Consider the following 16,725-nt stretch of genomic DNA (forward strand, 5'->3'; position numbering starts at 1 on the left):
TAAAAACATTTGAACAATTAATCAAAACCAGGGAGGGAAACATGTTTAATGTTAGAAAAGAGAGGGTGTGATAAGGCAATAGCAAGTCTTGGCACAAGTTATCCTCTGACATACATTAGTTAGTTTGTGTGAATAATTTGTCTAAATGCATTATAGTGCAAAGTAAAATATGTTCACCCAGAACAAAAAACTTTTTTTAGACAGATTCGTTAGGGCCTGGAAATAATTAACTATTTCCATTGAACTTGCCAGTTGCAGTGTTGGGTGTCTGAAGTAAACCACTGATTGCATAACTTTTTTCCTTTCAGTATATTCACAAATAGCCATTCAGTGATGCCTTTTTTTGACAACAACACAGCAACCTAAATTCTAAAACTAGAATTCTAAAACTAAAAAAGATATTGGGCCATCAAGAGAGTAGCTCTTTCTTTATGAAACATGGTAACTACTTACAACGCTGGAAACCTGAGTAGTCAAAAGGAGTTCCTGGAGAGTGCTCAAGTCCATGTCCTCAAACTACACCACTCCATATAATATGGGTTTATTATTTCAGGAGATGCTCTGTATAAAGGCTGACCCCTACAGTTATGGAACACAGGACCTTGTTTATGTCCAGTAACAAGGTCATTCTAAACATGAAGGGTTTTTTACAGAGTAAAATTCTTATCCTTTTTTTCATACTTGATCCTTTCTTACATTGTAGACCTACTTACTTGCATGTCAGAAAGTAAATGTAACTAAAACAGTTCACTGTGCTGGGCTCTATGATTTCAATCCTGCATTCTCACATTGTATCACTGAACTGCCACTGAGCTGCATGCGTATGGGCCTTATGACACAGCATTCTGCTGTCAAAAAACTGCTGATAGGTGGTTCCATTAATGCAATTCAAAGACATCACAGAAAGTCAATAAACCTGAATAATTACAAAAGTGAAGTTTGAAATAATGGCATATGAAATAATCACATTGAAATGCGAAAGGAAAAATTTCAATTTCAATTAAAATGTTTAGAGCAATACCAGAAGTTAACCCTCCTCTTGTGACATGAAATAAAATTGCCTGTTACCCTTGGGTTATAAAGCAATCATCAACAAAACATCTGAGTACAACTTTGATCAAACTGTTGCAACAACTTGTAAATAAACTGCAACCAAATTGGTAATTGCATCATCAACTGATTATATGTGATTTTGCCCCCTGAAGACAACATGGCACTGAGGGCTCAGACATTGTAGTGTAGTAGTGTAATGTGTGTAAAACATGAACACATGATAGACTCATCAAAGACACAGTCAATGGTATTTCTAAACCTCGTATCATAGTCTATCATGTGTTCATATTTTACACACGTTTGCAGTGTACAGTATGTGCCATGTGTCTTTGATGAGTGTCTTTGATGATGTAATATCTTTGATGATTGTAACATCTGTTATTATTTATTAAATGCAGCCACCTTCACATAATTTTATTTCGAATTAAACTATTTTACCCTTTCAATGTTCAAAATAATTTGGAGCAGCAGGGCTGATAAAATCACTATTTGTGACTAATGAGGGTAGGCCAGTTACGTCAGGGAGCATGTCATTCTCTGATCATGTAGACAGATAGGGTAGAGTCATAGTTTGGTGAAGTGTTTGAATCACTGAGAAAGAAAAGTTGTACTAATGTAGGAGAGAACAGGTGTGTTTTTACGAACCCCGGACATTTTGATAAACACCCTTCAATTACACCTTATACAGGAAATATTATTAAAGACATCAACAAAGGGGTGTGTGCGGTGTCAGGTGGTGGTACAATAGTGTTCATGTGACATGATATTTCTCATTATTAATAGAATGTCATCTATTAGCGCAGGTTATATTGGTCAAATTCATTCTGATTGGATCATAAAAGGCCACAGCAATGAAGAGGATGGACTGAAGTATTTGATGGCATTTGTGGATGTCTGCATTAAGGGCTTTTGATTTGTCTGGTTATGTTAATGGTCGTCTGGACAACAACAAAGAGGAATGACCCACAAAATGTGTTGGTATTTGTTGGTAGAGAATCCATCATGAGTGTGAGGGTGGTTGGGTTTGGGACGCCAGACACAACTGTTGAGCCTTCTGGAGATGTCGTGGGCCTAACAGGAAAGTGCCTGCTTGATAACCTCAGTGAAATCCTTTCGATGGCTGCTGTTAGTGATGGGGTTTTTTGCCCACAAAGGTTGCTTTGTTGATTTTGATGGTAAATATGATATGCTGCTGTAGGAAACCTCCTGCCTAGTACTATTGACACCACTCCTCATTAGGTGTCCACTCAGTGTAAGAGGTCAAAAAGAACTGCTCACTCACCGCCTTGGCTCCGCAAAGTGGCTCAGACCGAGCGGAACACTATTCCAGCCACTCATGAGGTCAAGCTCACACTCTTATCTCTTCACCTCACCACTGCTGACCAGAAGGACAGTTAACCAGTACCATAGATATTGATACGTCTAACCATACTATGACAGCTCATAAGCATAATTGTTCCCATGACAAATGTTCATATGTTTATGTCTCACTATTTAAATCACAATAGATTGAGGCCTTTCTTTATCAGGTGCTCTTGTTAAGATATCTTCTATGCCAAGACAAGGTAGTTTAACTTTATCTATGAATGAACCATATCAAACTGTCATGATCAAGTTTAGATTCACCGACTCCATTTATCATCATGTGTATCTTGGAATTTAATCAAGAAAGATGTAGACACTCTCACAGCATTAAACGAACCAAACCAAAACTGACATTTTATTCAAGTACATTTTTTAAGAAAACTTGATTTAAAAAAGTTTTGACCAGCAACATTTACAAGTACATTAATAACTTTGATTTCCCCATTCAGCTAAACTCAATTTACAACATCCAAAGTAGCGTATCAGCTCCAAGATTTAAGATCCCGAGGACATGAAATGAATAAAGCAAAATATTAAAAGATATTGAATGTGAAAGCATTTGAACTCATTACTGCCTTCCAATATGAATGTCTTCTCCAACTTTGATGTTGAGGGTCAGACCCATTTCAGAAAAGCATGTCCAGTTGTGCTGATATCTGCCACCTTGAAACAGTAGTTTCTTCAGAGCTATTAGAAAACTAGTATAAATGTGCAAAATGGCCACTAGTAATCTCATAAACAATATTCCAGCAATGCAGCCACATTTCAACCCCATTCCTTAATTTCACTGTCAACAAATCACATTAAAGGGACTCAGTAATACAAAGCAAACAGTATTTTATAATCACATATAATAAAATAAATATTTGTATTCATAAATAACAATTCAAGGTTTCATCACTAGTATTCAGTACAGCCTCTCACCCACCTGCAATTCTGCCTCAATATGACATTTCCACATGTTGTGGCAGTTTTTGAAACAAAGTCCACGCAAAGATGCAACAATCTCAATACAATGTGGCTAACATAGTTAAGGTCATTAACATATTCAGTCTAATCCAATGCAAATATCCTAAAATGCACTATTACTATACTCCAACACAGAATGATTTTGACAGACCGAACAACAACTCAGTCCGGTTCTCCCCATTTCAATAGCAATTGCATGTAACATTATCCAAAATAACTGTTCCTATAAAGTACTTCATCTAAAACAAGGGAATTAGAATTCAATTAGAAATGAAAGGTTCACCAACACAATTACAAAAGCAGAAGGCCATTCACAACACTGATATTTAAATGCTCATATCATAGACTTCACATATTTCTCATTACAAATTCACTTTGTTTCCTCTTTTGGCTAATTACTGCAAAGCATGTTCTACAGATAACCAATGAAGTCAAACCAATTGCTACAAGCAAAAGGTGAGAACTGACACCATATTCTGTACACCTCAAGAGAAAGTGCAAAGGCCTCAAATGAGTTCAAAATAAATTAAATAGTTCAATAAGCCTTGTTCATACTTTAACACATCTTGTGTCACTAAATTCAGACAAAGATTTTGACCTCCTCAGGCAATATTCCTCTTCGATCAGCAAGCTATGGTGCCATGCGGTTGACCTCTCTCTTTACCCTGCTAATCTCCTACATGTAAAAGCACGGACCTCAAACACATATTTTCGCCCCAATGTATGATTGTCTGTTTCTTATTGAACTTAATCTAACAGTGACAACATTAAGAGACAGGTTTTAGATCAGGTTTTACATAGAAGAACATCTGCAAAGGGCCCCAGCAGGCTCTTGTTGAAGATGCAACGTACCCACACCAAGTATGTAGTAAAGGGCTTGATGTTTTCAGAGAAAGTGTAGTTCTGGTGTGGAAGGATGTAAGGCATGTACGTGTTCTCCCCCTGCTCCTGTATCCACACTTCATACTTGACTTCGCGAACCTTCAGGTATTTCAGGTTCCAGGGGATTTGCCAGGACACAGTCAGCTTGGCCTCATTGGCAGCCTGGACTGAGGTCTGACATTTGGGCTCACGGACTCGGCCAGGGTGGACGGTGCTGGCAGCTTTGGCCTTTTTCCCATTGGGCTTGATCTGTACAGTCCTTCTGAGGGTGGCCAGGAAAGATGGTATGTCCACCATTGTGTCCTGGTAAATTCGGAAGAGCCACTCTGGGTTACGACAGCACAGATGCCGGGGCACTTCCTGGCTGGCAAGAATGCGGCCTTGTTCCTCCTTCTCCAGGTGAGAAATGCCGCCTTGATCCCAGGGCCGCTCGGGATATGTCACAGAGTTCTCCATTATGGTGTTCCTCCAAGCTGCATACTGAAGATCCATACCAGGCAAGGACGCAAGAGTCTTGTAAGGAGTGTAATGCTCAGGGTTGACTGCATAAGGGAAAAGCTCCACCACAGCTGCTCCCCGTGGCAGAAACAATGAGGCGACGAGCTGGGCGCCATGCATGCTAATTAGCATGGATGCCCCACTGATCACTTGGACAACACTTGCAAACGACTGGTCCTCCAGGGATACCGTGACTGTCCTCATCTGGAACTCCTGGGCCAGAGCCAGAATCAGCTCAGCTTCATTAAGTATTAGCCTATTAATAGACCTGCTGAACACCACAATGTAGTCATCTTCAGGGCGATCCTCTCTTGTGACATTCATTCTCTCCATCATCGTTTTAGCAAACTGACGGACTTCGTTCCCAGACACCAGGATATTGGCTTTAGGTCCTTGTGGCTGCACAAATCCATACTGGTACCATGTTGTCATCTTTGACAAACCCACATATGATTTTGTGAAGCACATCAGCTTGCCAAAGTTTCTTAGCTGCTCTTTGAGGAGAGGCTGCTTGCTGCTTAGCAAACGGTACAAGTCAAAGTGGGCGCCCTCCCCCCAACCCTCCATGAAAACAAGGCGAGCTTCATCATCCAAGTCCGAGTACTGCTGCATAGTGTAGAAGATGGGCAGAAGGTCATCGTGAAAAATGTGCATGAGGTTGTCAGGATTGAAACGGTTCATGATCAGCGTGACATCAGGCACAAAAACTGGCTTAGGCATGAATTTCAGGGCAGCCGCGGGTAACTCGAGGAAGTTGAAGTACTGCGTGTTGTGGTCCTCCACAGAGGACAAGTCGAGCAGGGCTGGCTGGAAGCGGCGTGGGCCCAGGTTAGGCAACATGACTGACGAGTTGCCGTGGAAAAACACAAACTCCTCAGCCTCGGTGCAGTAGCAGAGATAATCAAAGCGGCAGATGCGGTCAGTGTGCATCTTGCCTGAGCACACCATGCGGGTGCCGTGCTCTTGCAGGGCCTGCAGGGCAGCGTGGTAGTCGATGCGCACTTGCGAGACTTCCTGGGACTGGCGTGTGAGTTGAAGCTCCTCCTCCAGCTGGGCCGCAGTCTCGCTCAGGCGCACGTACTTCCACAGCAGCGCCGCCACCACGGATACCAGCAGCCCGTTGAGGACCGCCGCCACGTTCATCCTGCAGCCGGGCGCACGCATCACAGCGCCATCACCACTGGACACACGCACACTCCACCTGAACACACAGCAAGGACAGAGTCAGACAGGCAGTGACACAACTCTATTAGCTGAAGAGATAAACAGTAAGCAATAAATTATTTGAAATTAAGGCATTACATCAAAATGCTTTTTGAAATAAATCACCAAATACCCTCATTGGAAATGTTTAAAAATAAACTACATATACAGTAGCTACGCCATGTATCAAAATAAAATACTGTATTTTGAAAATACTCAACATATTTTTTTTCAAGAGAGGATGAAATCACTGCCTATTAAATCTGCAATGAGGCTACATAGAGAATAGAGAAGTTAGGTTGTGGGTGAGCAAGTAACTGGGATTGAGAACTTGTAAAGTAAAGAAGGTACACCCTTGCAGATACTGTAACAGTTCTTGATGCAAAATTATCTACTGTAGGACTTAACTATTTTATACTATTGGAGCTGCGATTTGATGTCCATTAAGTCAACCTATTAGTCCAGTTGTTGTCTCTGTGATGTTCCAGTCTCTAAGTTTGGTTCAACTGGCAACGGATAAATTGCTTTAACTAGACAAGCAGCTTGTTTACGTCCTTACATGCAGAGGCAATGTTGCCCTGGGAGCTGGAAAAAAGTTCCTAAAATGTCATTACTAAATGTCAGCCAGTAGTGAAAACAGTGTGCTGATTCACTCTCTCAGGATAAGACAGGCCAAAAATGATTCACACATCTCACAATGTCAATCTGTACGGAGCCCGCGAAGGGTCAGGGTAGGGATTTGTTTAGAGCAATAGTTTTGTGTTCCCTCGCAATAAGTTTTTGCGTTCCCTCGCAATAAGTTTGTGTTCCCTCACAATACAGCCTATTTCATTAACCTATATTAAACAAGCACATTGACTTGGCTAGCCTCGTATTATATGGAAATACTTTAAAGTTCCCTTTCAGTTGGATCTGCTCCAAATATTAATGGGTTTTCCTTAGCCTGTGCTACACCTTTCCACCAAGTTTTGCGAAATTTGTACCCGTAGTTTTATATATTGTAGATATTTACTGTAGATATTGTTGACATGCCGCACCGCAGTAGCCTATGGTGCAGTAAATGGAAGCATTGTAAAGGAACGCAAAAGCATTGCGAGGTAAAACAAAAACATTGCAAGGGAACACAAAAACATTGCAAGGGAACGCAAAAGTATGGCTTTAAATAAATCCCCATCCTGATCCTTCTTGGGCTCCGTAAATCTGCATAGTTAAAATAAAGCATTTAATTCCACTACATGGATTAAAACAAAATTAAAGTTATACTAAATATATTCTACCATGTTGCTTTTGTTGTGTATGATGATGCATACAGAACATCTGTTATTGGCTAGATGAAACTCCTGACTAATAGTGTGTGACACACCTCAGTGAAAGCTTGTATACCATGAAAATAACACTGAATATGTTAGTGTGTATGCAAGGATCCTTCTTAAATTCATTCTGACAATGTTCAAAAGCTGACCATGATGGTAAAGACCTACAGTGTAGCTTGCTGTTGAAAGATCTAACTTGCAAGTAGATTGGCTCACTCCCTCATTTCCCTCTCTCTCCCTCTCGACATCTTCACTGAGTCTTGAAGAAGCTCCAATACCAAAAAACCCCATAAAAACTGCTCTTTTACATGTAAGCAGCTAGGTGCAAGGTGCAAAACATAAAATCTTATTAGACGGCTCTTAATAATGCTGCAGAATGCTCCAATCACTTGAATGGGCATTCCCGTTCGGTGGTCTGATTTCTCGATAACAGACCGTTGCTAAGTATAACAGACTGCTGTCAAGGAAAATGGGTTTTATGCTTCTTATTCACATCTTAGTCCGGTCACTTCTTGCAATGGAACTTCATTCAAAAGTGAATGCCGACGGTTGATCAGCTGTGTTCTAAAAAATGTTTGATTCAAGTCCCCTCAGGGCGAAGCAAGACCTCTTGTGAAGTAAAACCTCAAGTTCTGTTCGCCCTGTCGGGACTTAATTTCTGATAATGACTGGTGTTCTTTACATTATCCCTTAGTGTATGGGTTTCAACCTGTTATTTCCACACCATCGGTGTGGAATATCTTGTTCACAGGCGCTATAAGAAAAAAGAAACCTATAAAAGCCAGGCACAGTCGATTTCTGCAGGTCTCTTTTTTAAATTATATTATCCAACCTAGCTTCCCACCTTTTGCAGAATGTGATATATTTTCAGCAAAATGCTCTCACAAAGGTTGATTACACTTCTGAACTCTGAATGCCACCCAGGTCTTCAAATACCTCTGGACTGGAAGGCAAACATGATCCAGTTGCACTGTATTTTGATTCAGAACAGACTCAAAGGAGAGGCAGAGGCAGCATTACCCTTCAGTCATCAAGACAAGGACAGGAGTGACCACACTGCTGGATATTAGTGTTCATCTTTCTTTCTGCGAGGATGTGAGCTCACACTTTGTGATGCACAAGTGATGCAAAATGTCAACTTGGATATTAGCAGGCAACAGCCCTGCATGCAATAAGTGTGTGATATTTCTCTTAGACATGCAAGGTTTAAAATGTTGAGTCACTCCCAACATCCCATCATGAATCCTGCCTAGAGAAAAGACAGACTGTGATTTGGTTTCAGGGGAAAACAGCGGCCCTCGCGGAAACCCCAGTGTTATTTAAATATGAAAAGAATAAGTAAAAAGATGTCAACAATACATACTACTATGCAGCAGAAAGTGGAGAAAGTATACAAAAGTTAGTTAATCCAAAATCATTATATGAAAAGATCAAAACAATCCTGAAAAGGCATATGTTTTCTCTAAAAAAGTAGCCTACAGGTACTACTGTTTCCTCAATGTATGGCTGAAGTAAACAAGCCGAAAACTAAAGCTGTAAACAACTCATGCATATCCTCGTCTCTTTTGAGCTTGATCATTTGACAGTGATCTACATAATAAATTGGCATTGCACAATGGTATTACAGCCATCCAATTACCAATAAGCCATTGAGCATCTTAAATGGCAACGATAGGGTAGAGCCTACACCTAACAACCACAAAGGATATGGGAAATGATCGCAAAAAGAATACTGAAATAAAGGAAGCACTAGATGCAAAGTCCGAGTCTAGGTGAGCTGTAGATGATTAGGGGGAATCAGGGAGCATGTCCTTGAGATGTCTCTTCCAAGTCCCATGGCATACTGAGCAGACAGGGAAGTAAGAGGAAAGCATAGATTGGCCTGGCCATGCAAACAAGAAGGGCTCAATTCCCTGTGGATATGCTTTAGTGTTAGCTCTGTGAACAATGAAGATCACAGTGGGGGAGGAACATAGCCTGATGAGTCCACTGCATTCTAATAACAGCTGTGGAGAGACACTACATCTCTTCCTGCTTGCCTATTTTGAGTCTGACCACAACAACAGCATTCTTTTCAAATAAAATAAAGACAGCCAGTAGATGATTTTTAAGGGCCGTGGCATTAAAAACAGTGGACAAGGACAAAGCCCATTGCCATTTCCAATAGTGATAATATCTGAAACAGAACTGAAGATGTAAAAATATAAACAACTCAAAAGCCCCCATAATATCTATGCAAACATCATTGTGAAGTGACATCAGTGGCTAAATGTTCATTCTCGCTTCAGTCTCTTTAACGGCAATGGACAACAAAAAGTCCAAGCCCTACAGAATGGGGTGTCTCTTGGGGGCAGATGAGAAATGGGCACTAGTGCTGTTCTCCTGCAGGGGGGAGCATGCACAATGTCACTCTTTGTTCCCCACTCAGAATGAGGGCATTTCCAAATGACACTGCGACACCAGTAAAGACATCAAATAACATAAAGTAACCCAAAGGCTCATACTTGCCAGCAGTTTGCTAGGCCTACTTAATTTTTTGGTTGCATATAGTAAATTCCTTGAACCATGACAGTTTTTCAGAAAAGGATTCATCATAAAAGTATTTCCAACTAGGCCTACACTTTTACTCCCATAGTGGCAAACTGCTGTCTGTGTGTGTTCTGACATGGTAGGCTTACATCATTACAATTTTATCAAGCCATGAATAAATCTGAGACGATTAATAGGCTCAGCCTTGAAAACCAAAATATTCAACTGGGAATAAGGGGCCTTTCATCCAATTATTGTAGGCTATGTGTCTGAGTAAAGTGTTTTAATGGCACCCAGAATGCCCAATGGATATACATTTAAAAAAAAAAAAAAGCCTAACTTTGAGGATTTCCTAGTAAACATTTCATTAAGCCTATTATTAACCAAAGTAAACAGGATTTGTTGAAATCTGAGGTCAACGACAAGGTTGATCGCATCTCCTTTCATTCAATGTTGAAAGATATTATGCTTGCGTAAACTGGACAATCGGGATAGGAGCCTAGCCTAACATATAATCAAAAGGCACCTCTGCCTGCTGCAGACATGGAGAGGCTGTCTATTTTAGGTTAATATGTGTGCTCTGATTCTGATAGCATAAACGGTAGCTGTGACGGGAGTCAATAACAGGCTAATAAAAACTTCCATTCGAAAGTTTTCGTACTGGAACGCTTTGAATAGGCTACATCACCTGTTATGGCACACTTACCACGATATGAGTGGAATGACGATCACAATTCACTGCGGCTACAATGTGTCAAGACAGGCTACAGCTACAGCACCACCACCGATGGCTTCCAATTATCTCACAGCGGCAGGATTTCAAGAAAGGCTTTCGGTCTGTTGCAATGTAGTCGTGAGGCGACGTTTCGTTGTCGTAGGCTACGTTTAGAGAATATAACGTAGGCCTATTTCATTTATTGCGTTTTCATTAGTTATGGCACTATGTTTATCTAATTAGGGGGAAGCGAGCAAATATGCTGGCTTCTTTGGCGAATCTGAAACATTCAAGCTAGCCTGCTGTAGTAAGTCTCCACCCACAACAGTGACAGATCTCGTTTAAGCAAACACCGCGAGATCACAATCAGCAATCTTGACCTTTATGCAATTATGGTGTAGCCTAGAAGGCTAATTATGGTGCATTTGAATGTTGCAAACACATTATGAGTATGTTTTACTGTATGTAGTCTGTAATAATGGTAATAGATAACAGTGCATTTCACACTAGGCGACATGCAACGTTTGTAGGCCTACTGTTACAAATAGGAGCAGAGAAAGAAGTCCTCTAGAATATGTCGATTTAAGTTTCTGGCATTGTAAATAAGACTTTAGATTTCGATCTGCTGTAGCACTCCTTTGAACACTATTATTTAGTATTCTCCCATTTAGAATTAAGAGCAACCACAGGCTGGTCACTAATAACAGCTAAACAGAGCAGATGATTATATGGAGTGGCCTGAGAGATACCTAGATAGACTACACTTACTCCACTGACTAGGGGTGGGCATATCGATAGTATCGATACCAACATTGGTATTGGTATCGGATCGATACCAGCGTGATGGGATCGATACTTTAATTTCAGTTCACTTCCAATATCTCTCAATTTGTTCAAAATGCATTGTTCCTGTTTCACCAAGGGCTAGCCTACAGTCAAGCAAACGCCATTCCTTTCACATCTTGCATGCCCGCTTTGCAATGTTTCGTTGCTGAAATGTTTGTAAATTATTAACAGTGGAAATTATAAAATCATTAGCATATTGATGCTTTATTCACATCATAAATCATAACACACTGTTCGGCCCCTACATAAAAGTATATAAACTGCTTTTAGTTACAAATATCAGTATTGGTATCGGTATCGGCTATACTGGCCCTATATTTAATTGGTATCGGATCGAAACCAAATTTTACAGTATCGCACACCACTACCACTGACAAGCTTGGCACATTCAAGTTTTTCTTTAGTACTGGACCAATTTATCTTGGCATTCTTCATACCTTGGCCACAAGGTGGCAGGATAATACCATTTTCAAGTCATGTTGCAGGCTTCGGCTTCATCTGAAGACCCATACTAGCCTACTATTTGATGTTGTTAAACATGTTTTATCAAAATTATTTTCAGAAACATGACACTATTGAATTATTTTTATACAATGCTATATATCCTGTGAGAATGGTGAAAAGCAGTGCTGATCCTCCTTCAAAAGGACTGCTCAATAGGATGTAGCTGGTCATGGACCAAAACAGTTGTTTTTAAAACAGTTGTTTAATTGTTATGTCCTGTGTGATACCATAGAGTCCTTGTATAAGCACAGGTTTGCATGTCACTGCATGAAGATGTGCTTGACACTATTGCCAACCACCCCATTAGGTAATGTGCCTTTGTTGTGCATTGTTTCTCACAAATGGTCAATGTGTAATGTTGCATTTTGGATGAACTTCAACAACTGCATTCTTAAACAAATGATAGACATAGGATATGAGCAAAGGGAATACATTGCATTTGCACTCCTGTTGATCTGCCATCATCTTTAACCTATCTCAATTTGTGCCCTCTATATCATATCATATAATTTCTGACAGTTCAAGAGCCATATTAAATATTAATGTGCACAGATTCACCTGAATGCAAGTGCAATGGCAATTTAATTTTCATAGGTGGAACAGGCTACAGAGTAGCCTACAGACTATATGACAGATGGTCAAAAAGTCAACTGTCAGACTTTAAGCTTCATTTATATCCTTTTCAGACTACCTAGCCTAGATGCCACTGCATGTCTTAATGCAACATTCAGCCATGCATAAATCATACTTTGGGTATTTCTACACACTGCCAGTGTGAATACCAGGCTGCAGAACTACTGAAACGAATCTCTGTTCAAAATTAAAAAATTAAGAAATGAATACAGTATGATTGGATATACAAAATCAGGCCTATGCCTAACATATTGGTGTGGCCTACAACAACCAGCTTCGTTGCATTGACTTATAATACAGCAGCAGAGATAGAATGCTTTCCCCCTTTGCAGCATAGGCTTACTGTTGACTTTTTTGAGAAACATTAGAAATGCTTCATGACTTGCAAAGTCTAATGCACTAAATGATAGGCTACAGAGAAGTTGGACTATCCTTGCTTATTTATGTCAGTTAGCATATTGACAACAAGACTGACGTCAAAGCAAAATGCGGCTGGGTTTTACTGCGCCGCCGCAGCTGTTACATGGGAGGAGAGCTAATTCGCTGAGAGTTGCAGTTCTATCAACATTGTACACTAGCTCTCAGCAGCGCCTAAGTAACCCATGTTGGAGTGGTGAAGTTCACGCTTTTCTTTGGTGTACAGGGTTGCGACTAAGGGCGCACATCGGCTTGCTTTCATCCAGGTGCATAGTAGCTGTTTGGGGAGGCTTTAATGTATGCCGGAGTAAGTGGTAAGTAACGTTAACTAGCAAGCCAAGGCTACATCAAATGGGTTAAAGGGTTACATTCACGTAACGCATGCTAGCCAGATAGCAATCGAGCGACGTTATGGTCGGTTAGCTTGCAACGTTATATCTAAGAGCTACGTTACCGAGCAAATTATTTTAATGTTAGATATGGATGGGTGATAAATCTATCTTTGCAGTTGGCACTAATCTAAATAATTACCAGCTTGGCCCCAGTGATCAACTATCGTTGTTCAGATAGATAGTTATTTGAATGCCCATCCCTTCGATAGGAATGGTCAGGCAATGTTAGCCAGATGGCTAAGCGCACAGATGTCAGCTAACAGTTAACGTTAAGTTACCGTCTTGCAATCCAGCTCACGTTTACTTTTCGTTTTATCGTTGTATGGACCATGCTTGAGTCGTAAAGTTCTGTCTGGTTTCTATGCTGAGTAAGTCAAAGTAAGCTTGGCTTTGCATTATAGGAGACCGTAACGGTAACTTACTTCATATCGAATGCATTTAGCAAGTTCGCTAGCAAGCTACCAGAGTTAGCCCAACACAAGCCACATTGGTAGCTCGCTAACTATTTAGCGAGGATTGGCAGGATGTAGGAACGTTAACTGAAGTGAACGATTCCACTGAAGTTAACGTTAGCGTGCTAACACTGTCTGCTTAGTAAGCGGCATCCAGTGTTATACGCATAGATTGCACTGTAACGTTATGTTGTTTAAACAATGTAAAGTTGTAAACTGAGCGATAGTTGTTGTTGAAATTAATTTCTATATCGCTCCTCTGTGGTTAGATGTTTGTCAGCCAAGGATACCGTTAACGTTGGTGTGACTGCTGTCATTGTGATAGCTGTGTTAGCAAGCTGCTATCCTACGTTCAAGATAACCGGAAAATGCATCGTATAACAGTAAGGCTAATGGTCATATAAAGAACTGCTGCTCATGAAGCCGTTTTGATCTGGTAGGACACATTCTAAATATTCGTGTAATATGCTAAGTACTGACAAACCAATATGTTCATACACGCCAGCCTAACAATAGCTGGCATCCATTACGTTAACGGTGCTGTTTAACAATCTAACATTGCAGGTGGGATGCATGTATTCAAGTTAACGGAACAGCATGTCGAGCCCATGATCGGGCCTGGCAGACTGGCAGGTGTTAGTAGCAACATTTAGGCGCTGTATTTAGTAGCAACATTTAGGAGCTGTATTGTCTATCTATTAAGCCTAATTTATGATGGCCTCAACGGTCTTCCACAGTTGGTGGGAGTGCGGTGTATAGCAAGCCTGAGATTATTCTACCCAGACAACTAGCTACTGGCATTAACGTTATTGTGTATTTTTGTCCTATTTGTTATCATGTAATGTTTACCGTTATGACATGTTTTTGATACAACGAGCCGGATAGATGCACTCAAAGTGGACAATCTTCTGTTAGAAATCCAGTGGCGTGTAAATTTGCACTTTTTAATTATTATAGGCTTATGGATGCCACAACCAGATCTTTTGTCGACTGTACTGCGTATTGTTTGAGTATCCACGTTATGATATAAGCCTTTTCGACGTGTTTTCGATATCATTTTCTAACAGAACCGTACACCCGTTGTTTGTGTGGCTAAATGTCACTCATTACAGAACTCGCGCTATGTTGTGTGATTGCAGTTCCCAAACTACAGGTTAATTTTGAGAGGTAATTGTTATTTATGTCCGCACCAATGACAATCAGTGGTCAGCATCCCACATTTGGTCTGCAAATATTCATATGAATCACATTGGGAAGTGGATATTGGAATGTATGAATCGTCATAGTTGCATTTGTCTTGGGCAAGCTACATTGTGACAGTTTTTAATTATGAAATATCATAACATCGCTTTTTAATTGAGGAATTCCAAACTAGTGAGTAGGTTCAGTTGATGAGATGACGGGGAACAGGTGTGGGGATATTTTACTGCCAGAGAGCAATATTTAAACACATAATTGGGGACATCACATTTCTTATTTCCCCATTAGTAGTAATCTCTGTGCATAGGGACCTACAGAACATACTTTGCATGCATTGCCTTTGAGTGTTCAGTGAACTGCATACCAATTTAACTAATACTGTTTAACAAATAACTGCATACAATTAACTAATCCAATTAAATGTTAGCATCCCAACAGGTTGTCTTTGTGCCACTCCTTGCCCCTTTAATATGTAGAATTAGGGAAATACAAATATGCCTAAGGCTACATATCAGCCTTACTCTTGAGTCATGTCTGTGCTGCTGTGGGTTGTGTCACAGAAATTGAATTAGTGTTCTTGGTAAATGGACAGCCTGGCCCATGGCTTTTGTTTTTCCTAACAAGAGGAAATCGATAGAAATCTATGATGTTCCATGCTGAAGGCTGCTGGTAGCTTGACCACATGATGCTCAGTCACACTGTACTATGCTCCAACTGTTAAACAATCAGTAGGAGTACAATACTTAATTAAAGGGAAAAAAGTTTATTTAACTTGGCATAATTTTCTTTGTTCAGATTTTATAATTACATGTAAAAGTGCTTTTAAAATTAATAGTTTATAGAATCTAAAAACATAATTGTGATGTGTAACGATGGATACATTTTTTTCTCATTCAATTTCTGGTCTCTCTAACAGAAACCCGTCACCATGGGCTTGAGGTCAGTATCTTATGGACTGAAGTGAGCTGGACCCCCTCTGCATAATCCCCAAGGGCCTTCACCTGCCCGCCTCCCAGCCAGGGCCAGGTGGCAATGGCAGGCTTCAAGCGTGGCTATGATGGCAAGATCGCCGGACTCTATGACCTGGACAAAACCCTTGGACGTGGGCACTTTGCTGTGGTCAAGCTGGCACGCCATGTCTTTACTGGCGAAAAGGTGGCAGTCAAGGTCATCGACAAGACTAAGCTGGACACGGTGGCAACTGGGCATCTCTTTCAGGAAGTCCGCTGCATGAAGTTGGTGCAGCATCCTAACATTGTGCGTCTCTATGAGGTCATTGACACCCAGACCAAGCTCTATCTGATCCTGGAGCTTGGAGATGGTGGAGACATGTTTGACTATATCATGAAGCATGAGGAAGGCCTGAATGAGGAGTTGGCCAAGAAGTACTTTGCCCAAATTGTGCACGCCATCTCCTACTGCCACCGACTCCATGTGGTGCACCGGGACCTGAAGCCTGAGAACGTGGTGTTCTTTGAGAAACAGGGCCTGGTCAAGCTCACAGACTTTGGCTTTAGCAACAAGTTCCAACCAGGCAAGAAGCTCACTACCAGCTGTGGTTCGCTGGCCTACTCTGCCCCTGAGATTCTGTTGGGGGATGAGTATGACGCACCTGCTGTAGGTAAGTGGAAAGGGTGTGATGGAGCTTAAAGGACTGTTTCGGGAAGGAATTCCTCAGGCATAATTATGTAGAGCAATAATGGAATGATTGCGGTAATTTGTGAGTAGGGACAGTGAGTAGTTTCCAATTTTGT

The 16,725-nt window shown here is 40.8% G+C and overlaps 2 protein-coding genes across 2 annotated transcripts in view; one reads left to right on the forward strand and one right to left on the reverse strand.

Moving 5' to 3' along the window:
• Nucleotides 1–2,745: 2,745 nt before the first annotated feature.
• pomgnt2 (protein O-linked mannose N-acetylglucosaminyltransferase 2 (beta 1,4-)) lies at nt 2,746–10,819 on the reverse strand. Its single transcript, XM_048259994.1, has 2 exons — nt 10,519–10,819; nt 2,746–5,968 (listed from the first exon to the last, which is right to left on the reverse strand). The coding sequence occupies exon 2, from the start codon at nt 5,929–5,931 to the stop codon at nt 4,174–4,176; it is 1,758 nt and encodes a 585-aa protein (XP_048115951.1). The 5' UTR covers nt 5,932–5,968; nt 10,519–10,819; the 3' UTR covers nt 2,746–4,173.
• A 2,226-nt stretch (nt 10,820–13,045) lies between these two features.
• snrka (SNF related kinase a) overlaps nt 13,046–16,725 on the forward strand; it is a 29,765-nt gene continuing 26,085 nt past the window's right edge. Inside the window, 2 exon segments of the mRNA XM_048261531.1 lie at nt 13,046–13,241; nt 15,888–16,592. Of these exon segments, the coding sequence (XP_048117488.1) occupies nt 16,004–16,592 (589 nt within the window). The 5' untranslated portion in view covers nt 13,046–13,241; nt 15,888–16,003.

Source organism: Alosa alosa, chromosome 13 (genome assembly GCF_017589495.1).
Source record: "Alosa alosa isolate M-15738 ecotype Scorff River chromosome 13, AALO_Geno_1.1, whole genome shotgun sequence".
In the NCBI taxonomy this organism is placed as follows: domain Eukaryota; kingdom Metazoa; phylum Chordata; class Actinopteri; order Clupeiformes; family Clupeidae; genus Alosa; species Alosa alosa.